This window comes from Macrobrachium nipponense, chromosome 26 (assembly GCF_015104395.2).
Source record: "Macrobrachium nipponense isolate FS-2020 chromosome 26, ASM1510439v2, whole genome shotgun sequence".
Lineage (NCBI taxonomy): Eukaryota > Metazoa > Arthropoda > Malacostraca > Decapoda > Palaemonidae > Macrobrachium > Macrobrachium nipponense.
In genome coordinates, this window is record NC_087215.1 from 55,385,271 (window position 1) to 55,410,270 (window position 25,000).

The 25,000-nt window shown below is 36.7% G+C and overlaps 3 protein-coding genes across 3 annotated transcripts in view; 2 read left to right on the forward strand and 1 right to left on the reverse strand.

Moving 5' to 3' along the window:
• LOC135200282 (antifreeze protein Maxi-like) overlaps window positions 1-25,000 on the reverse strand; it is a 300,869-nt gene that overhangs the window by 6,234 nt on the left and 269,635 nt on the right. The gene's annotated exons all lie outside the window — the stretch shown is intronic.
• On the forward strand, window positions 4,807-8,512 carry LOC135199913 (glycine, alanine and asparagine-rich protein-like). Its single transcript, XM_064228033.1, has 2 exons — window positions 4,807-4,812; window positions 7,649-8,512. The coding sequence occupies exons 1-2, from the start codon at window positions 4,807-4,809 to the stop codon at window positions 8,372-8,374; spliced, it is 732 nt and encodes a 243-aa protein (XP_064084103.1). The 3' UTR covers window positions 8,375-8,512.
• Window positions 13,682-17,809, forward strand: LOC135199914 (uncharacterized). Its single transcript, XM_064228034.1, has 3 exons — window positions 13,682-13,754; window positions 15,623-15,717; window positions 16,396-17,809. The coding sequence occupies exons 1-3, from the start codon at window positions 13,718-13,720 to the stop codon at window positions 17,644-17,646; spliced, it is 1,383 nt and encodes a 460-aa protein (XP_064084104.1). The 5' UTR covers window positions 13,682-13,717; the 3' UTR covers window positions 17,647-17,809.

Sequence of the window (25,000 nt, forward strand, 5' to 3'; positions counted from 1 at the left end):
CATTCAATATATAGCATGAACGAACACTGTGATTCCTCAAGTCAGGTCATAGAGTTTATCATTAGCAAGCGTCGTTCAAGCGTCTTGTCCCAACAAGTGGAATCTTTCCCCGACAGGAAATTAAGGAGAGGCTCTGCTGTCAGTTTCCACCCGACACTATGACCCTTTTCGGATACAGCCGACACCAGATGTCTTCCCTTTCCTTATGGATAAGGGAAGCTTTTTCTTTTCTTTTACACACGAATAGGCGGACGGACAGACAGACAGGCAAGGTGGCAGGTGTACAGACACAGAAAATGATATAGAGCGGTGCCCCAAAAGATATGAAGAAAAATATATGTTAATGACATAACACAAGAAGCGAAAGAAATTCTTTCAAATGGACACCCTACTCTCTAGACGTTCGAATTTCAAATCAGAGTAATTTATTTCTGGTGATAGAAATTCATTTCTCGATGTGGTTCGGATCACACAATAAGCTGTAGGTCCCGTCGCTAGGTAACCAATTAGTTTCTAATTATTTAATCCTTCGGGCCCGCCCTAGGACAGCTGTTTAATCAGCTCAGTGGTCTGGTTAAACAGATATACTACATAACTTTTTCAAGTCAAGTGAACCTGTAGGCCTGTTTATGCAAATAAGGATTTATCTTCTAAATAATAATAATGATGATAATAATAACAACTCCAGAAAATAATATATAGCGTTGCTCCAAAAGTCGGTATTGCCAAAAAATATCGTATAGGAACGACATAAAAGACAAAAAGGACGAGAGAAACTTTCATACAGAGTAGGACATAACATTAATGATATTTACTGCTGGAGTAAAAGCAAATGCCAACGAGTCTTCCAGCACCAAAACAAACAGATAAAACTGAATGATTTGAGGCATCAAACTTCCGTGGAGGGGGATGTCGAGTCTTATTATAACCGGAGTCTTACTATAATCGGAGTCTTATTATAACCGGAGCCTTACTATAATCGGAGTCTTATTATAACCGGAGTCTTACTATAATCGGAGTCTTACTATAATCGGAGTCTTATTATAACCTGAGTCTTACTATAATCGGAGTCTTACTATAATCGGAATCTTACTATAACCGGAGTCTTCCTATAATCGGAGTCTTATTATAACCGGAGTCTTACTATAATCGGAGTCTTATTATAGCCGGAGTCTTACTATAATCGGAGGCTTACTATAATCGGAGTCTTCCTATAATCAAAGTCTTATTATAACCGGAGTCTTATTATAACCGGAGTCTTAATATAACCGGAGTCTTACTATAATTGGAGTCTTACTATAATCGGAGTCTTACTAAAATCGCAGTCTTCCTATAATCGGAGTCTTATTATAACCGGAGTCTTATTATAAACGGAGTCTTACTATAATCGGAGTCTTATTATAACCGGAGTCTTACTATAATCGGAGTCTTATTATAACCGGAGTCTTACTATAATCGGAGTCTTATTATAACCGGAGTCTTACTATAATCGGAGTCTTACTATAATTGGAGTCTTACTACACAACTGGAATCTTACTATAACACGAGTCTTATTATAACTGGAGTTGTACTAATAATCGGAGTCTTATTATACCGGAGTTTTTACTATAATCGGAGTCTTTACTATAACCGAGTCTTACTGTAATCAGGGTCTTATTTTTAACCGGAGTCTTATTATAACCGGAGTCTTACTATAATCGGAGTCTTACTATAACCGGAGTCTTACTATAATCGGAGTCTTATCATAACCGGAGTCTTACTATAATCGGAGTCTTATTATAACTGGTGTCTTACTATAACCGGAGTCTTATCAAAACCGGAGTCTTACTATAGCCGGAGTCTTACCATAAGTAGAAGAGATTTCGACGCATACTTACGCATTTGCTTGACTGGGTTTAAGGATCTTGGTGTGAACAATTGTTTGTTTACAACAGAGCAATGTTGTTTCTTATGATTATATGTAATTTTTTTTTACTCTTAAAGTTTTAGGTCTATAATGTTGTAACATAATGTACACATTTTAATATTTTAGACGCAGGAAGTTGAGGATATTTTACAAACACACACATTTATATATATATATATATATATATATATATATATATATATATATATATATATATATATATATATATATATGTATATATATATATCACTGGCCTGCGTTTTTGTTTGTTTGTTTGTTTTTTTTCTTTTTCCAACGGATTCAGGACCCTTTTTGCAGCTGAATTAAAAAATACAGTTCATTTTCCTGGGTCAGGTCTGGTTTCTAAGATATAGTCTATTTCTATTCCGGCATATTTTTCCCAAATACCGCAATTATCCAAACGTTTATGGACTTTGTTTTTGCAAAACCGGGTCGTCGGTAACCTTTAATGATTATTTTTATTACTCTTTTCAGGTCTAGATATGCATAAAAATGGATCGGAAGTGTAAAGACTCTGGCAGCCAGGGCTGCTGTCTCCCCTATCCTCCCAGTTCCCTTCCTACCTTGCCTTCTTCCGGGGCGGACAAACATGTTTGCAGGGGTGGTGGCTGTTTCATGTCTCCCTACGGTCACCCGTGGGAGGACAAACAAGAAAAGAACCACTCGTATTTTATTATCATTGAAGATATATATATATATATATATATATATATAATTATATATATATATATATATATATATATATATATATATATATATACACACACACACACACACACACACACACACACACACATATATATATATATATATATATATATATATGTGTGTGTGTGTGTGTTTGTGTGTGTATGCTTTTCGGTAAATGACTCATACTTGCCACATTACAATCATTCAAATATAATAATAATAATACTAATAATAATAATAATAATACATATCTACACCAAGACCTTTTAATAATTTCTGACAATGATTTCAAGGGTATTATAATCATCAATGGATCCGATATTGAATTTACAATATCTTCAATGTCTTGAAGATTGGAAGTTGGAACAATCACAATGAGATGGTTTCCATTATGACGACAATTTGTCACATTCACCAACGTTCAAGATACGATCAACTGTTCTTGAAGTAACCTGGTAACGCGCGCGCGCACACACACACACACACATACACCTACACAAAACCACGTAATGCAATTCAATTGATGCAAATGTCAATTTGTACTGAGTATAAACTAACGATGTATATGATTTGATCTTGCAATGCTTCGAATTAAAATTGTTGAAGATTTTCTATGATAGAATTACTCAAGATTATTCTGATAAAATTACAGAAGATTACTTTAAGAAAATGACTTAAGATTACTTTGAGAAAATTACTGAAGATCATTTTGAGCAACTTACTTAAGATTACTTTGAATAAATTTACTTAAGGTTACTTTGAGAAAATTATTACAGATTACTTTGAGAAAATCAGTGACAATAACTCTAAGCAGATTACGGAAGATTACATTGAGGAAATTACCGAAGATTACTTAACAAAAAATATTGAAGATTACTTTGAGAACACTACTGAAAATTACCTTGTGAAAATGCCTGATGGTAGCTTTAAGAATGTTAGTGAAGATTACCCTAAGAAAATCACTTTAGATTACACTGAGGAAATCACTTTAGATTACTTTGAGAAAATCACTGACGATTACAGAGAAAATCACTGAGGATTACTCTGAGGAAATCACTTTAGATTACTCTGAGAAAATCACTGAAGATTACTTTGAGGAAAAAACTTAAGATTGCTCAGAAAATCACTGAAAATTACTCTGAAAAAAACAAGGAAGATTACACTGAGAAAACCACTGAAGATTTCTCTGACAAAATCACTGAAGATTAAAGAGAGAAAGAAAAAAAAGAGAGAAGAAACCAGCTCATTTCACGCTGTTGTGCGCACCATTGAAAAATTAGATATTCGCCTCATTGAATAAATTTCCAATTCGATCCAAAGGCCGTTGCCAATTTCCCTTTCCTTTTTCATAAGAAAATTTACGTGATTTCAAGAATTTCTGATACGGGCTACACGGCGAAATCTCTCTCTTTCTCTCTCTCTCTTATTTATATATATATATATATATATATATATATATATATATATATATATATATATATATATATATATATATATATACTATATTTATATATTTATACAGTAAATCACAAAGTGTATGAGACGACAATAATACATGTCACTATAATAGATTCACATTAAGCGTGCATCTGTTGTCTAGGGCCGTCCCTTACGACGCTCCTGATTGGCTGTTGATAACCCAATTACAGGGCTGGAAACTCTCAGTCTCTCGAGAGAGTTCACATAGGCATTCAGAATGTATGTTCCACTTTTCCTGAGGGATACTTTTGAAAGACGTATCCCTCAGGAGAGATGGTAGATACATCCTGCCTATGTGAACTCTCTCTAGAGACTGAGAGTTCCAGCCCTGTGATTGGCTTATCAACAGCCAATTAGGAGCGTTGTAAGGGACTGACCTAGACATCAGATGCACGGTTGATGTGAATCTACTATAGTCTAGCATATTTTAAATACCAACTACTATGCTACGCTTGTGGAGATGGGTTAACTTCGATTCCGAGTAAGGATCCTGATTCCGACAGGAATACGTACTAGATACTCGATATGAATTCTTATTTAGCCTGATGGCTAACTATATTAAGTCAACGTCACCCATGCCTCAACCTAAAAAAAAGTCCAAGTTCGAATTCCGGTAAGGGTCGGTGAAATTATCGTAAGTTTAAGTGATACAGGCTATGCACATTTACCGTCACCTAAAAAAAATTAGAAATGTTTCCTGTATATGAATAATGGTTGTATGAAGTAAAGCTCCTATATTCAAGGTGCATATTTAATGACTCAAATTTCAATATTTAGCAGCCCTAGAGAGCAATGGAAGGATTGAAATGAGCAAATTACTAATGTTGTCAGTACTTATAGTACATCCCCTTGGAAACGGCAGAATCCTGCATGAGCTGTGATCCATTTGAGAAGCTATATAAATATAAATAGCAATAACGACAAAATGTACCGAGTTTGGCTGGAAGGATTCCAGACGTCTATCTACAAATGATAAGAGGAAAACCAAACGGTTACACAGCATCATCTAAATGCCAACTAAACGAAGAAGGAATTGGGTGCGAAGCGGATAGAGATAATCAGGACGTTCATTGAGAATTGCCCAGAGACCGAAGTCTATGAGGTCGGACAGCTTTAGCTGCTGGGAAGGAAAACAGCTTTTCATTAAGCAATCAAGAACAAGGTGATGCAATATATCCTAAAACGGAGAATTTTTTACCTTGGTCCTCCAAAAATCAAGAAAAAAATAAGCGAAAATCTCTAAAGACTCTCTCTCGTTCCCTTAGGAAAAAGACGCAGATATTTCTTATGTATATATATATACGTATATGTATATGTATTTATATATATAATAAAAGGAGTCCAGAAAAACGCCAAAATACAGAAGGTAAGTAATAATTTCAGAGACTGCCGATATATATTACTTTCTGTATTTTGGCGTTTTTATGGGCTCCTGATATCAGAGGGGATTCTGTTGTAACAACATTTTTACCAGTTATATATATACATTATATATATATATATATATATATATATATATATATATATATATATATATATATATATATAATATATATATATATATATATATATATATGTATATATGTGCAACACTATCAAACGTTATTAACCTTAGGGCTGAGAGGTAAGATTTTCCAATGCCAGGTTGAGATTTTTTGCCAAGCCAGGAGACTGGGGCATAGGAGGCAAATTTGGACAAAACCCAAATCCTAAAGGGGAACTTTCAGCGCACCTCACTTTCCAACGTATTGCTTGCTTTCGCGTAAATTGATAAGGGTAAGTCTCTGGTCCTCTTAAATAGTTCCAAAAATTTTTGTGTCTACTCTTTGCTAAAGAATCCCAAATTTTTGTGTGCCATTTTCGATACAAAAACTTGCTATAATATTTTAATACTGTGTCCCGTACAAGTGTTTATGTATATATATATATATATAATATATATATATATATATATATATATATATATATATATATATATATATATATATATATCTATATATATATAATATATATATATATATATATACTATATATATATGTGTGTATATATATACACATATGAAATAGCAAATGTTAAGTTTGCTTAAAAATCACTCGATACATTATTTCAATTCCATAATAATAATAATAATAATAATAATAATAATAATAATAATAATAATAATAATAATACAACGGCTGATCTCGGTACATGATTTTTATGACAAAATATATGCAAAATCATTTAAATCAATTAAAAAGAAATGCATAAATGTTTACGAGAGTCAGCAAGACAAAATATACCAGAAAGGCAAAACATATTTACTATGAAATCTTCCAGAATTTTATGTTAGAGAGAGAGAGAGAGAGAGAGAGAGAGAGAGAGAGAGAGAGAGAGAGTCAACGTTATTTTCTTTCAAGAACAATGAATACGCTAGGTAACAATGATCTAGCAGTATATGGCATGTATGGTCATGGAAAACCTTATTTTTTATAGCAGTATATGGCAACTCTTTACCACCTTTGTCACACGAGTATAAAATAGGTATCATCTTGTTCCGTGGCATCAATTCGCTTCGAACGCTCATTTCGTCACCAACATGAAGGGAACGTTGGCCTTTTTTCTCTGTTTCGGTAAGCATATAATAACATAAGATTTACCCATAAATACGTCAGTGAAGAATCTCCAGATATGAGAAATATAAACATTATCTTGTTCAAAATATTAACTACACGTTAAAGAATATTTATGACATATTATGGTTGGAAATGTGGATATCTATAAGGTTTGGTCATTGCTGATGTTAGCACATAAGTTATGCACCGATATCTTATACTATTAGAGATACTCTCAATAATAACAATGATACTATAAATTAAAAGGTTATCTTATGTTTTGTAATCACATTTGACCACTAGCACACTGCACACAGTACCTTCAGTGACATAAGGCTTTAGTTTTCAATATTATCACCAACGTCAAGATACTGATTCTATTATAATATATTAATTTTGCAATATCATTCCTTTCCTTTTAGGTCTTACCTTCGCTGGATTATCCGCCAGTGAGGAAACACCAAGGGTGAGAGTCTCATATATTTCGTGAGAATAAATCTTACTTATTTACTTACATAAATTTATTCCAAACCTTGTAATGAATGTTTTCCATCTAAAAATTCACTGACTTTTAGTTAAACAGTAAATTTTTAGTTATACCGTTATGGCCAGCTGGGTTATTTCAGAAGTCTTTCCAGTATTTTGCATTTTATGGTATTTTAAAAGATATACTTTTTGGTACTTGAGAATTTTCCAAAGTCTGCGTTTGTAATCTAAACTCTTCCGACAGACCTGGAGTTAACTGTTATCTATAAAATTCCCAGACATTTGTGTAATCTAAATAAAAATAATAATAATAATTTACTTTCCAAATTATCACTTCTCAAATGGGTATTTCAGTTAACGTTCTGTAAAATCTGCTAAAAATAATTTTTTTTGTCACCTACATTCACCCACAAGAATTTTCAACCTCTTTTTTTTCTTTTCACTAAAATTAAGAATAAAATCCATTGACAGGGGAAGCGCGGCTTCATTAGTGGAGGAGGAGATGGTTATGGAGGTGGCTCAGGAGGGGGAGGAGGAGGAGGTGGAGGATACGGAAGTGGTTCTGGGGGAGGAGGCGGAAGCTACGTCATTGTTGGCAGTGGCGGCCACGGCCCAAGTGGATCCGACATCGCTAACCAGGCTGCTGCTGACGCCACAGCAGCAGCTGCAGGTCTGAAAGGTGCTGCCCAAGCTGCTGCATCTGCTGCTGCCGGGAAAGCTGCAGCCACCGCCGCCGCTGCTGCTCAGACAGCGCAAGCTGCTGCCGCTCAGAAACAGGCGCAAGCTGCACAGCTCACGCAAGCAGCTCAAGGAGCCCAAGCTGCTGCCTTTGCCGAATCAGCTTTGGCATCTCAGGCCAGTCAGGCTGTTCAAGCTGCCGGTCTGGCAGCCTCTTCAGCCCAGTCTCTACAAGGCAGCCTGAACGAAGTGACGGCTGAGGCGAGCGCCTTAGCATCACAAGCTGCCAACAGCCTGGCTGCCATCCAGGCCTTCCTTGACTCCCAGCAGGCTATGGCCTGGGAGGCTCAGCAGGCTGCCAATTCCCTCAACCAGAAGCAGGCCCTCGCTCTCAATGACCTGCAGTCAGCACAGGCAGCGGCAGCCCAAGCACAAGCGGCAGCTTCCAAGGCTCAGGCTAAGGCTCAGGGCAGCGGAGGGGGTTACGGGACTACCTCTGGCGGTGGTTATGGTCACTAAATGTAGCTTTTGAAAAAGATATGTATAAAAAAATGTTTTCTGTTCTGACTCGGAATGTTTGTTGCTCTAAGAATTGTGTCAACAAGTTTATATACTAAGTTATTGTCTTATATAAAGCATTGTCAATGACATATAACATAATAAATGATTTAGCAGTAATCTACGTTATTTTCTCTAACAACCCCATCTTAATAATAATAATAATAATAATAATAATAATAATAATAATAATAATAATAATAATAATAATAATAATAATTTAACTAGACAAGACTATTACAAAAGTACTGTTGTCCTTATTCACAAGGAACAGAATGAGGATTACTAAAAACATGAACGAAAGGGAAGATTGAACAGAACAAACTCGTGCGCTCGTACACACACACACACACACGTACGTTTCTTTTAATTATTTCCATGTTGAAAGACATTTTGTACGTCTAATTATGTATATTATTTTCCCCTTTATTTGAACTGATGGAATTTTTGTCTCGGTATTATACCTTCACAACCCCTTTTTTTAATCATAAAACTGGACTTCAAACAACCTCTGTCCCTTCTCAACCGTATTTATACTTCTCCCCCGCGCGTGTCTGAAGCCATAAATGGCAGCACTGATCTCATAACTCAAACTCTGAATTGAAAGATTTCTATAAACTTTTCAATTTCTGTTTATTTCACCAATACCCTGTTTTTCTGATGACCTCATAACAAACTCTGAATTTAAAGATTCCTGTGCACTTTTCAACTTTAGTTTGTTTCACCATTACCCTGTTTTCATACATCTTTTCCTAAAATGTATCCTTCGTCCTCCTTGCTATATTTGTTTTCATTGCATTCATAGCAACATTTCCTACAACCCTATTTCAATTCTGTGTTCATTTGATTTGATATGACTTTTGATATAGATTTTTGGTATTATGCCAAGCACAGGGGTTCAACTAAGGCCATTCAGCGCTGAAACGGAAATTGACAGGAAAAGTTTTAAAGGTGTTACAAGAGGAAAACCTGGCAGTTGCACTATGAAACACTTGTTAGGAGAGGGTGGACAGTAAGATGGTAGAAAGAGAATATGAACGGAGGTACAGTAAAGGGAATGAAAGTAGTTGCAGCTAGGGGTCGAAGTGAGGTGCACTGACGGCACTAGCCCCCCCACGGGGAATTCTGTGTTCACTTTCACCTTCGCCAGATAAAAATAAAAAATAAATTAACCCATTCCTCCTCTCGTTACCAGCTTCCATCAACATGTTGTTTACTGCTCTGTACTATCTCTTTACGTAGTTGTTACTCACAACACTCTCTCCTATGAATGAATCTAAAATGGTCTTTCTCACGAACTATGCATTCAAAAACTATCAGTTCCTCATGGAAGACAGTTCCAAGATGATTTTTTAATTTCATTTACCTCATGAACTCCATATCTACCAAGTACACATACTTTAACATTAAAATCACCCAACACGATCACACTTCCGTACTCACTACCGGGTTCGAATAGATTCAGGTGTAAGTACATTTATATCTTAGTTTACCAGACCACTGAGCTTGTTAACAGCTCTCCAAGGGCTGGCCCGAAGGATTAGATATGTTTTACGTGCCTAGGAACCAAGTGATTACCTAGCAACGAGACCTACAGCTTATTGTGTAATCCGAACCACATTATATCGAGAAATGAATTTCTAATCACCAGAAATAAATTTCTCTGATTCCACGTTGGCAGAGCGGAGAATCGAGCTCGCAACTACCGAATCGGTAGGCGAGCACTTAACGCACTCGTCCAACTTGTTAAACGTTGAAAAGTAAGACGGAGAAAGGAGAATATGAACGGAGGTACAGTGAATGGAATGAAAAGGGTTGCAGCTATGGCCGAAGGGACGCTGGAGAGAACCCTAAGTAATGCCCACAGCGCACAGAGTGAGGTGTACTGGAGGCACTATCCCCCACAGAAACAGATATGAGGGACAAATCTCATTTAATAACGACACACGAATGAGTAAAGCAACAAAAAAAAGTATAAAATGCACAGAACTTTCATCGGCGCAATCGAGTTTTCTGTACATCGTACCCTCAAGGCCACCGAAAATAGATCTATCGTTCGGTGGTCTCGGTATAATGTATGACCCGCAGCCCATGAGACTTTAACCACGGCCCGGTAGTTACCTGGCCTTTATTGTTGCCAGACGCACGATTATGGTTTAACCTTAAATAAAATAAAAGATACTGAGGCTAGAGGGCTGCAATTTGGTATGTTTGATGACTGGAGGGTGGAAGATCCACATACCAATTTGCAGCCCTCTAGCCTCAGTAGTTTTGAAGATCTGAGGGCGGACAGAAAAAGTGCGGACGGCCAGACAAAGCCATCGCAACAATTTTCTTCTACAGAGAACTAAAAATCAGAGGTGCAATAGAACGGAGGCTGATGAGAAGACGTGCCTGGCGAGAGAGAAATGACGACTTCGTGACGCCCAGTTTGGAATGAAAGGGAAATTTATAAGATGATGAAAGGGTAATAAGAGGGAGAGCGAAGAAGAAGTACCTTTCAAGGACTGGGTGGAATCTCAATGAGGGACCTTGAGATCTCGTTCAGGGGAGGTTAAAATACCGTGGTAACAAAATTCACCGGCGTCGATACACATTGAGAAATCGTAGTGGCTGTGTGAATGAGGCAAGAAAGGTTGCTTAAATAAACGAGATGAAGAGATGCTGAAAAAAAAAAGGATGGGGGAGATGTAAAGGATTCCATTATCTTCCCCCGGGTGTTCATTCCATTCTAAGGTGGTTGAGAGTCACTTCCCGTCGCAAGCAAGATACCATAAAGAATGATTCCGTATGCAGACTCGAAGTGAACAACCCTAAAAATAACCCCCTTTCTGAAACACCAATGAACAGAGATAAGGATAAAAGGGGAACAGAGAGAATTAGAATGCAAGGAAAAGAGTACGAGTAATTGACTACCCCAAGATGGCGGGAGAAGACGCAGATGGGATTTAGCACTAAACAATAAGACGACATAAACGTCAATAAAAGGATTGCTTCAGAAGAGCAATATAGGTTGTTGCTGCTGCTGTTGTTGCTGCTGTTGTTGCTGCTGCTGTTGTTGCTGTTGCTGACCTTGTGTAGGTACCAGCCTTGACCTGCAGCAGTGGGTAAAAATAAAAGACTGAGAAGGAAAATCCTACAAATACTGTTATCTAAAAGGAAAATAACGGGACTGTCAGTAGTCTCTCCAATCCCTGTCATTCAAGGGGCGGATAAACAATGAGTAATGTAGTGTTTTCCTTCTCAAGACGAGTTGTGAAAGTACCCAGAAATTCAAAGCTTTCTTTGTGAGGGATAAACAGACAATGAATATTAGAATGCTTTCCTACTACTGACGAGAAGTAGGAAAGCTATACAAAATACAAGGCTTAACTGACAAAGTTTAGACAGAATACCCTAATATAAGGATTTGTAGATGAGGGGCAGAAAGATTATCTAAAGTATAAGGCTTTACACATGAAAGACTATTTTAGGTTACTGACAATGGGTGGAAAGATTGCAAAATATGCGGCTTTACTGATTAGGGGCAGAGAGACTCCCCAAAGTATAAGGCTTTACTGACGAGGGGCAGAAAAAATACCCAAAATATAAGGCTTTACTGACGACCCCGAATAGGGATAAAGCTGGGAAGGAGACTGACAACTGGCAGAAGACTACCCTATACTTAAGGCATTGCTAACAATGGGTAAAAATACTATTTTAGGTTACTAATATGGACGGAAAGACTACCCAAAATATTAGGCTTAACTGATAACGGATAGAAAGACTACCCAAAATATAAGGCTTTAAAGATAAATGGTTGAGGGACTACCCAAAATGTAAGGCTTTTCTGATGAAGGGTAGAGATACTATCCAAAATATAAGGCTTTACTGTTTAAGGGAAGAAATACTACCCAAAATATAAGGTTTTACTTATGAAAGGCAGAAAAACTACACAAAACATAAGCCTTGACTGACAATAGGTTGAAATGCTACTTTGGGTTATTAATATGGGTAGAAAGAATACCCAAAGTATTAGGCTTTACTCTTGAAGGGTAGAAAGTCTACTACCCAAAATGTATGGCTTTACTAATAAAGGGCAGATATACCACCCAAAATATAAGGCTTTACTGACGAAGGGTAGAAAGACTCCTCAAAATATAAAGCTTCACTAACAAGGGGTAGACGAAAGGTCGAGAGAGACGCTAGCTGTGTTACAACACCTCTCTTCTACACAGAGGAAGAAATACTGCCCAGTGCATAAAGCTGTTTCTAAAAGAGATTAGGGAAACTGACAGAAGGAAGATTACAGAAATTCCACATATCAGTGAGATGATGCAAGAGAGATGGGGGATGACCTGGACAGGTCTTTCACACCATCCCGGGGAGAAAATAAAGCCTAGTTGGATAAGAGTTAGGAACCAGGAGACTGTAGATAAGCGGAGATTTGTGAAAGCAAAGGCACAGGAATGACATGATGACGTATTATAATTAATATTATTCAATTATAAAAAATTAGTATTTTCCTCTTTGTTGACTATTATGTACTGAAAAGTGGTCACAGATTAAAAGAAATCGGTAGAAAATACTGTACTAGAAATTAGCTATTTGCAAGTCGATCCATAGACAGATCGCTCGATCATCGATAAAGAGAGAGAGAGAGAGAGAGAGAGAGAGAGAGAGAGAGAGAGAGAGAGAGAGAGAGAGAGAAACATTTATTCATAATTGTTACATGTCTGATGAATATTTTTCACAAGAGAGAGAGAGAGAGAGAGAGAGAGAGAGAGAGAGAGAGAGAGAGAGAGAGAGAGAGAGTCATTTTCTAATTTCTGTACATGATTACCCAACATGATTTACAAATCCCCTCCTTTCTATGATGCCCCATCAGCAGTTAAAAGGAAGACCTCGCTCTTATTATGACCGGAATGACTTTTCAAGTCTTTCACCTTTTGTTCTTTACATTTCAAAAGGATCTTCCCTCACCAGAGACATTGCAGATCATCCCAAAAGACGAGACTTGTTCTTATTGTTTTAGTTAGTGAAATGTTGCTAAACGTTGCCATGTATAATATCTGGCATTCAATTTATTTCTCATGGTTAAAATCGTGGGGAAACGCTTTGAGATCTTTGCATAAAGCATATTTAATCTCTAAAATTATTAATATGCAATACCAGAATAGCGGTTGTCTTCCAGATTTTTACGCCAAATTTTGCAAAATTTTGAACACTAGCTGTCAACTTTTCCGAGCGTATAAAAGGGGATGCTGGGAGACAGCAGTCATCACATCTTCCTGGAATAGCTTCCGCTTGGGACCTCGCTCCACCATGACCCGAAATCTCTGGATTCTCTGTCTCTGCTTAGGTAAAGCCAAACATCTCTCGAATAAATCAATTTTGTTTTTGGTATGCGGTTTGTTTGCTCAGCTGCTCATTCTTATCAATTAATTCCGAGTAATAAAAGATTTGGTTTACCATAATCACAAAAATAATACATGCAATTTTGGTATGCATACAGTAAGTTGGCGAATTAGCCTAACCGTTTCTTTTAGTCTTATGATAAAAAATTATTAAATAGAGAACAATAACTTTAATCATAATTTTCTCTACTTTCATACCTTTTGTTTCAGGAATGGTCTAATATAATTATTTATCGCTTGATTCCGAATAACGGGACTTTGAAATAGAGAGATCAAATTAGGAAGTCGATACCTTTATAAAAGCAGGCCAGTAACTGGCACTTGGATTTAAAAGTGTCAATATTCTCCTCTTGAATTACCAATATCGCTGATAAGGTCGATTGAATTCAATGATGAACATGGTAGTACAACAAAAATGTAATGTAATACTTTTGAAGTTTTATTTGATAAATACAAAGTTTTATTTGGTATATACATATACAATATAAATCCAATGCCAGTTACTGAGTTGCTTTTATAAAAGTACCGACTTCCTAATTTTATCTTTCCATTTCAAAGTCCCTTTATTCGGAATCATAATCCTTTTTTTAGCGATATGATATATTTACCGAGCAAACAATAAATAAATAATAAATAAATAAATAAATAATATATGTTATATATATATGTTATATTATATATATATATATATATATATATATATATATATATATATATATGTATATATATGTATATATATATGTATATATATATATATATATATATATATATATATATATAATATATATATAGATATATATATATATATATATATATATCTTCATCTTCATCATCATCAGCAGCCATTGCTAATCCACTGCAGGACAAAGGCCTCAGACACCCGCAAATTTTCTTGGCTCGTCAATCCATTGTCTTCTCTTCCTTCCCCTGCTTCGTTTACAATCTCTAGGGACCCATTCTGTTATTCTTTTTAGTCCATCTATTACCTGACATTCTCATTGTATGTCCTGCCCATACACATTTCTTTTTCTTACTTTTTGTTAGAATATCCTTTACTTTAGTTTGCTCTCGTATCCATGTTGATTTTTTCTGTCTCTTAGTGTTATTCCCATCATCATTTTTTCCATAACTCTTTGAGTTCTAACTAGCTTCTGTTCTAAGGCTTTAGTAAGGCTCCAAGTCTCTGATGCGCAAGTTAATACTGGTAGGACCATCTGGTTAAATACTTTTCTTTTTAGAGAAAGTGGCATTTTACTTTTCATAATTTCATTTTGTTTACCGAAAGCTCTCGATCCCATGCTTATCCTTCTTTTAATTTCGGTCTCATGTCTGGGGAAACAATTACTGTCTGTCCTAAATAAGTATATTCATTAACAGTCTCTAGAGGTTCGTCCATAACCCGTATTTGTCTCTGCATTTTCATTGAACATTATCTTAGTTATACTCATATTCATTTTCAGTCCTACATTTCTGTTTTCTCTACTAAAATCTTTTATCATCTTCTGTAATTCCTCTCCTGATTCACTGAGGAGAACTGTCATCTGCAAATCTTAAGTTGTTAAGGTATTCCCCATAAATGTTAATTCCTGCATTTTCCCATTCTAAATTCTTAAAAACTTCTTCTAGGCATCCTGTGAATAATTTAGGAGAGATGGGGTCTCCCTGTCTAACTCATTTCTCAATCGGAAATTTCTCACTGTCTTTATGTATGTGTGTATATATATATATATATATATATATATATGCATTATACATACATACATATTCATATAATATATGTATGTATGTGTATATTTATATATTTTTTCTTTAGGACTATGCCTAGCAGAGATGGACGTAGCCGAGCAAAAATCCGACAAGGATGTTGCCAAGGATGTTGAGAAAGACGTTGGGGAGGATGTCTTACGCGTAAGTATTTCTTATAATGTATAAAATGAACTTTAATAAAAAAAAAACTGTCTGCGACAATCCCTATGTTCTAAACATCCTAGTGCAGCTTTAATTCAGCTTTTAATTTGACATTGTGACGCAATTTCTACAAGCATTTTCATACGAGTTGAAATAAATCGTCAGATAAATTCTTTGTGAAATAAATTTTCAGTTGAATTCTTAGATTCCAGAATTCTTCTGTGATACGATAGTTTAGCTTATGAGCGATTAAGTGCACCGCTTTGGCAGATGTTTTTAAAAGAAAATTTACGTATGTATAAGATGAAATTTGATTCGCAACTCATTTGTCTTTCATTCTTTTCCTATTTTTGTCATCATTTCCTGACTTCCTACATTTTATAAATATCCCTTCTTGAAATCAATCTGGGCATAAATGCAACACGCTATTATTTACAAGAGTCTTTAGGTTTCAAATGATATAAATCTTATCCACTGATTGAAAATAGGTTCTTGAAAGACAAATGATTCGATATTGATCATTTATGAAAGAAAAAGAATCCTTGTTGTATCACAGGAATTCCAGATTCACACAAATTTTCTATCAATGTGTTGTGCATTTCGCACACAAGTTGCTATTGAAAGCAGCGACTCTTGAGTTCATGAATGTTTGTTAATTGTTCCATTGTTTCTTTACAGGATAAGCGTGGCTCGTATGGTGGTGATGGTGGAGGAGGAGGAGGAGGGATTTACGGGGGAGGATCAGGCGGAGGAGGAGGAGGGTATGATGGGGGATCAGGAGGTGGAGAATACGGAGGAGGGTCAGGTGGAGGAGGAGATTACGGAGGATCAGGTGGAGGAGGAGGAGGATATGGTGGAGGATCAGACGGAGGCGGAGGGGGGCTTTATGGAGGAGGATCAGGTGGAGGAGGAGGAGGATATGGTGGAGGATCAGACGGAGGCGGAGGGGGGCTTTATGGAGGAGGATCAGGTGGAGGAGGAGGAGGATATGGTGGAGGATCAGACGGAGGCGGAGGGGGGCTTTATGGAGGAGGATCAGGTGGAGGAGGAGGAGGATATGGTGGAGGATCAGACGGAAGCGGAGGGGGGCTTTACGGAGGAGGATCAGGTGGAGGAGGCGGAGCATATGGGGGAGGATCAGGTGGTGGAGGCGGAGCGTACAGTGGAGGATCAGGCGGTGGGGGAGGAGGGTACGGAGGAGGGTCAGGTGGAGGAGGAGATTACGGAGGAGGATCAGGTGGAGGAGGAGGAGGGTATGGGGGAGGATCAGGTGGTGGAGGAGGAGGGTATGGCGGAGGAGGTGGGGGTTATGGAGGAGGTGGAAGCTACATCATTGTTGGTGGGGGCAGCAGCAGTGGCAGCCATGGCCCAAGTGGATCTGACATTGCTAACCAGGCTGCTGCCAAGGCTACAGCAGCTGCTGCAGGTCTGAAGGGAGCTGCTCAAGCTGCTGCCTCTGCCGCTGCTGGCCAGGCTGCGGCTGCCGCTTCTGCTGCTGCTCAGACAGCGCAAGCTGCTGCCGCTCAGAAACAGGCTCAAGCTGCGCAGATCACGCAAGCAGTTCAAGGGGCCCAAGCTGCTGCCTTTGCTGAATCTGCTCTAGCAAGTCAAGCTAGTCAGGCTGTCCAGGCTGCTGCCTCGGCAGCTTCTTCAGCTCAGTCTTTACAGGGTGGCTTAAGCCAGGCGAGTGCTGAAGCTGGTGCCCTCGCTGCGCAAGCTGCCAACGCCCTCGCAGCCATTCAGGCCTTCCTTGACTCTCAACAGGCTATGGCTTGGCAGGCTCAGCAGGCTGCCAGTTCACTCAGTCAGAAGCAAGCTCTCGCTCTCCATGACCTACAGTCAGCCCAGGCAGCAGCTGCTAAGGCTCAGGCTGCTGCTGCCACAGCTCAAGCTAAGGCTCATGGCAGTAGAGGTGGATACGGACATTGAGCTATACTACCAGACAAATGAGATGGGAGTTGCGAAGGGTATTTGTTCATGATTAGCAATAATCATTGTTTTTTTTATCAAGATATAACACTGTAGCAAGAGATGCTGAATGAAACATATACTTTGTAATGATATTATGAAATACAGCTTTTTGTCAATATAATGTGTTCTTTGTTTTTAATGACCTGAATACCCGAGAGTCTGTGTTGGACGAATAATTTTTTATTGTTTCTTGTTAGACGAGTCGGTTACGTGCTCGAATACCGATCTTAGGGTCCGGGTTCAATTCCCCGCTCTGCCAACGTGAAACCAGAGGAATTTATTTCTGGTGATAGAAATTAATTTCTCGATGTGGTTCGGATCCCACAATAAGTTGTAGGTCTCGTTGCTAAGTAACCAACTGGTTCTTAGCCACGTAAAAAATCTGATCCTTCGGCCAGCCCTAGGAGTGCTGTTAATCAGCTCAGTGGTCTGCTAAAACTAAGATATATTTAACTTTGGACGAACAAGCCTTTAGTGGAAGGCTTAGACAAACACTGAAGTAAGGAGCCGCTAGGGAATGCTGCAAAGGTCGTAGATCCATTTATGTATTCACAAACCTGCATCAAAATAGATTATTTTCTATTCGAATTAAAATCTGACCACCTGAAGTTCCCTTGGGGAAATGGTAAGGATAAAAGCATTTCATCTCTGAACTATGTGCATATCTCCCATAAATATTAACATAAAGACTCCAATACCCAGTCTACATTTTCACATCACTTCTACACATCCAGAGATATATAATTTCCCAGTGCGAATAGCACTGAACAAACTAATATTTCAATGGTCCTGATTGATTTACATCTTTCCTTGGGTTGTATGATGTTAGAAGGGCCACTTACATCTAGCAAATATATTTTCGTTAGGTTCAATTTGTTAATTAAAAACCATCACGAGTTCTTTTTTAAAGAAATATAATGCGTTTCCGTGTGTATGTGATTGAGTATAAATGTAATTATATTCGCTGAGACTTATTGTATATGAATATACAACACTTCAAAACAAAATGAAATGCGGATACGGTTTCCCTCTTGTTCCTTTGTTCCTTTCTCGTGCTTTTCGTTGAGGCTCAAATTTTGGCCCATAAATCAGACAAAATCTTCTTTTCTGGTCTTAGTTCAGGAAAGGAAACATGCCAGTATTTTTCTCTTTCATTTTTCCTTTTCATTCTGATTTTTGTACTTTTAAGCACTTTTGTATGGAATTCGAAGTACGGAAAAATGCAATGATTTACTCATCTACATATATATATATTATATATATATATATATATATATTGTAGATATATCATATATATATATATATATATATATATATATATATATATATATATAACGTTACATATGTACGCATGTACACACACACACATACACACACACACACACACACACATATATATATATATAATATATATATATATATATTATATATATATAGTATATATAATATATATATATATATACATATATATATATAATATTATATATAAATATATATATATTATATTATATGTATATATATCTTATATATATATATATATAGTATACTATATGCATTAAGCTACAAACGTCCTTTAATATCAAATTCGCTCTAGCTCGGAATTAATATAATTCCATATATGTTAACGGAAGGAATTTCTTTTTTTTTTTTTTTTGATAATAATTTCGTCCTCTCGTGGATTCGAACCAGCGCGTAGAGGAGAAATCAGGACTGCAGTGGTATTACCGACTCGGCCAACAAGTGAGGTACAAGTTGATACCGATTCCGACCTTACAAATCCCTATCGAACTCGGGTATTTGTAATTGGAATCGGTATCCAACACCCTCTGCCATGTTACAAAGTGATGTGATAAAAATTCATACTGTGGCTACGTGCGGCAAACGTACTTCCGGATTCTCCCCCCTTGTTCCTGTTTACCTCACTGGATATTTATAGATTTTAGGTTTCCTTTCCCATAACCCTCCACATAATAAATTGGATGAACGCTTAAAACTTCCGGGAGGTGGCTGTACAACGACTAGGGGTAATCGGACACCTATAACACGAAGAAACTCCACATGCAAGAATTTCGTATAAACATTCCCGTGATACAAATATCTAAAACTTCAGCTTTGTATACTATATGCATGAGAGAGAGAGAGAGAGAGAGAGAGAGAGAGAGAGAGAGAGAGAGAAGGTACAGATAGTGAAAAAAGAATAGATGAGAGAGAGAGAGAGAGAGAGAGAGAGAGAGAGAGAGAGAGAGAGCCACAAGCCAATACTAAAATACGTTGCCAATTTCGGAAATATCTCTCTGTAGAAGCAGAGGCATCGAAGCCTGTGATTGATTCTCTTCCACCAGATTTTAGAGGAAGCATAAAAACAGACAGACAGACACTCACGATATCAGATTATGGAACCCAGACACGGAAGAGCGAACTGATGACTGAAATAGAAAGAGGGGAAAAAAGTCCGAGCATAAAACAGGAGAAGAATAGATGGATTACCCATTTTAAAACTGGGGCTGAATTGACAAAATACGAATACTTTGAATGAATCAGAATTTAATTATAAAGCATATTTCTTATTCTACGGAGGTAATGTTCATCTCGAAACGGGGAGATGAATACCTCGAGCATGTATATGTATAAGGTTATTTACATACATGTCCGATTCCAAGTCATGGAATGTTACATTTTATACTGTATGATGGGGAGAGGACAGACAAGTCAGACTTACAGTCTCAAAACTTATGTAAAACATATAATCACACAAATGCAATAGATATATATATATATATATATATAATATATATATATAATATATATATATATATATATATATATATATATATATATATATATATATATATATATAATATATATATATATATTATATATATATATATATATATATATATATATGATAAAGCGAATACCTCAGGAAAATAATAGGCGGAAATCCAAGCGCTTTCGACTCTTATTAAGACATCGTCGTTCTTTGACGATGTCTCAATAAAGACGAAGTTAAGTTGAGTATATCTTAGTTTTACCAGACCACTGAGCTGATTGCAGCTCTCCTAGGGCTGGCCCGAAGGATTAGATATTTTTACGTGGCTAGGAACCAACTGATCACCTAGCAACGGGACCTACAGCTTATTGTGGGATCCGAACCACACTATATCGAGAAATGAATTCCTATCACCAGAAATAAATTCCTCTGATTCCGCGTTGGCCGAGCCGGGATTCGAACTTCGGACCACCGGATTGGCAGCCAAGCGCGAAAACCACACGTCCAGCGAGGAACTACAATAAAGGCGAAAGCGCTTGGATTTCTCCCTATCATTTTCCTGTGGTATTCGCTTACTTAATGAAGTTATGTGCATCTACTGCGATTTTTTAAGCGTGTGAATATATATTTATATTTTCAAATGAAACAATGAGAAAAAAAGCTCCTTGGAACTACAAACTAAGCACCCATTTCCTACAATGCTAGCACGCGAAACAAGAAAAAGAGACAGAAAAAAATAAAGCAAATAAATAAAACAATTGGTTAAAAAATTATACACTGCTAACGAAAACAGAAACATTGATTACACTACAGAAACTTTTCGTGGCGATTTAAAGAGACACCTCAACTTCTCCCAAACCTGACCAAATCGCAGAAGCGACCATAAATGTCACAGCTCAGACCAGGATCCAGAGAAGAAGGCTCAGACCGGTGCTATGCGCTACGATGACTCGAGACGAGGACGATCCCATTTTCCTCGGCCTTTTGCGAGACCGCCTCTGGCTGCCTTCCAAAGTATCGGGCTGACGTCAGCGGCTCTGGCTTTGTCAACAAATAAACAACATCCATTCCTCCCTTTGAAAGCCGCCGTTGTGACGCGGAAACCGAACTGCGCGACAACGCTTTATTCCCCTCGCTCGGTGTAGTTATATGAAGAGTTCACGGTCTGGTTGCTTGTTCCCCTGGGACTCTCGTTAAGTCTAAGACAAGTACATTCAATAAAGAATGTGGCACATGAATGAGAAGGAAGAGCGTTATCATTCCGGGTGTATCTCCATAACGATTTCCGGGATCTATCCTTGATATAGTGACCCTCAAGGGTTTTAACCCGGTATGTATCCACCTTTGCGGAGTGTTTAGTACAAGCCCGTTAGGGATGTCCGTAAAAGCTTAAACAAAGGACTCCAGATAGTATCCCCCTTTGCGGCGTGTTTATAAGTACAAGCCCGTTGGGATGACCGTAAAACCTTAAACAAAAGATTGTGGTTATTCAGCAACGGGACCAACGGTTTTACGTGACTTCTGAACCACGTCGAGAGTGAACTTTTATCACCAGAAATACACATCTCCAATCCCTCAGTTGAATGCCCGAGAATCGAACTCGCGGCCACCGAGGTAGCAGGCCAAGACCATACCGATCACGCCAGAGGTGCTTCATCTGGTGGATTGTCACGGAGATCTACATGTAACAAATGGCAAACAGTCAGAAATATTCACATACAGATTTTTATCAGAGGCAGTTAAACAAACGCAGTTAAAAACTGAGCCCCAAGAAATATTAGTCCAAGATAACGTACTCCGAATTTTGTTAGCACTATCTGGGAAAGATCCAATATTCGACTTACAGACACTTGCCCCAAAGGCGGTAGGATGTTGAAGGGCTTAAAAGTCCTGATATAGACCTCTGGACTATATACAATTAACAGAGACGTTTTGGTAGCACTGAGGAGAACCATTTCTATAAGGATCTATAAACGACAGGCAAATAAGATAAAAAGTTCGTTGGGTTCCGGTTAAGCGTGGGGACATAAATAACTTTCGAGGCTGTAGCCTTTGTTGGTTTTTTTGTATGGTATTTTTATGTTGCATGGAACCAATGGTTATTCAGCAAAGGGATCAACGGCCTTACGTGACTTCCGAACGAAGTCAAGAGTGAACTTCTATCACCAGAAATACACATCTCTGACGCCTCAATTGAATGCCTGAGAATCGAACTCGCGGCCACCGAAGTGGCAGGCCAACACCAAGCCGACCATTCCACTGAGGCGTTAGACTGTAGCCTTTGAAAAGACACGCACTTCCATAAACAATTCGCGATGCATCCCGGTTTATACTGTGGTTGGTATGGTATCCTGTATAAGGCAAATATGTTTGGACGTTTTCTTCTCTCGTAAAAATTGTAACCAAGGTTCGTGTGGAATAGGACGACCAGTGCGCAGATTTAACTTTCAGGAGTTTCTGTCACTGATGTCACAGAGGCCGAAGTTCAGATCATTCGGCATCAGTATTCATAGCTCTGTTTTAGAGAGAATATACGGTTTAGGCCGAAGCCCAGGCGCTGGTTCCTATGAGGTCATGCAGCGTTGAAAGGAAAGATGAGAGTAAAAGGTCACAAAGGTGTAACAGGAGTAAAACCTCGCAGTTGCACTATGGAACAATTGCTAGGAGAAGATGGAAAATAGGTTGGATGAAAGAATATGAATGGAGGTAGAGTAAAAGGAAGGAAAGTGTTGAAGCTAGGGCCCGAAGGGATGCTACAAGGACCCCCTCTACTCAACTTGTATTTATTGCCTTTTGTATCACATTTAACCACTGGCAGTGTTACAGTAAAAATGGAGCTTTTAAGGTGAATATATATATATATATATATATATATATATATATACATATATATCTATATATATATATCTATATATATATATATATATATATCTATATATATATATATATATATATATATATATATATATATATCACATTCTGAATTCGTTACGGCTTCATTGATTTATCTGGGTTGTTTGGATTTGCGCGTTTATATATATATATATATATATATATATATATATATATATATATATATATATATATATATTTCAGACGCGCTGATCCAAAAAAAAAAACAGATAAAACGATTAAGCCTTAACGAATTTAGAATGTGATACACACACACACACACACACACCACACACATATATATATATATATATATATATATATATATATATATATATATATATATATATATATATATATATATATTCTGCTTTAAAGCTTTATTTTTACCGTAATACCGCCAGTGACTAAATGTGATACGAAAGGCAATAAATACAAGTGGAGGAGACTTTTGAAGTCAATCCGCCGAGCGAGATGCACAGTAAACGTTTTGGCACAGTTCGGTGCTCAAAAACGTTCCTGAAGTCACATCGAATTAGTGCCAGAGGGCAAATGGGAGACGCAGTAAACGTTTTGCATATTCTCTGATGTACAGTTACAGCTAAACTTAAATGACATCAAGTTTACTAACATTTGTGCATATCAGCCATATTGTTATGACTGTTTTTTTGGTATATTACTAATGTATTTGAGAATAATTATTACTTTGTGATATATTACTTCTTTATTTTAGAATAATGGTTATTTTTTAGTATATTAATTCTGTATTTTAGAACAGTTATTATATAATCATTGTTATAACTTACAGAATTAATATACCAAACAATAATCATTATTCTAAAATACGGAAATAATATACAAAAAATAATTATTTTTTGGTATGGTAATTCCGTATTTTAGAATAATGATTATTTTTTGGTATATTAATTCTGCATTTTAGAACAGCTATCATATAATCATTGTTACTAATTAAAGAATTAACATACCTAAAAAAGCCATTATTCTAAAATAGAGAATTAATATACCAAAAAATGATAATGTTTTGGTATATCAGTTCTGTGTTTTCGGATAATGAATTTTTTTTATATTCATTCTGTAATTTATAACAATGATTATATAATTTTTACTCTAAAATGCAGAATATACAAAAAATAATCATTATTCTAAAATACAGAATATACCAAGAAAAAAAAATTTTTTGGTACAATAATTCTGTATTTTAGAATAGCTATTATTTTATAATATATTAATTCTGTATTTACAAGTAATGATTAATTTTGGTATATTAACTTTGTATTTTAGAAAAATGATTATTTTTTGGTATATAAATTTTGTGTTTTAGAATAATTATTTTTCGGTAGATTACTTCTGCATTTTAAAATAATAATTATTTTTTGGTAATATCACTACCGTATTTCTGAATAATGATTATATTTTGGTAATATTACTACTGTAATTTAGAATAACGGCTATTTTTTGGTATATTATTACTGTATTTTAGAATAATGATTATATTTTGGTATTATTACTGTATTTTAGAATAATGATTATTTTTTGGTATTGTTACTAATGTTTAGAATATTGATGATTTTTATGTTTAATACCGCTGTATTTTACAATAATGATTATTTTTGTACATATCATTTCAGT

Excerpts from the sequence above, each read along its gene's own strand:
- LOC135199914 (XM_064228034.1), top strand. The coding sequence starts at position 13,718 with ATGACCCGAAATCTCTGGATTCTCTGTCTCTGCTTAG. Across the intron at positions 13,755-15,622 it reads GATTCTCTGTCTCTGCTTAG|GACTATGCCTAGCAGAGATG; the intron begins GTAAAGCCAAAC and ends TTTTTTCTTTAG. Across the intron at positions 15,718-16,395 it reads TTGGGGAGGATGTCTTACGC|GATAAGCGTGGCTCGTATGG; the intron begins GTAAGTATTTCT and ends GTTTCTTTACAG.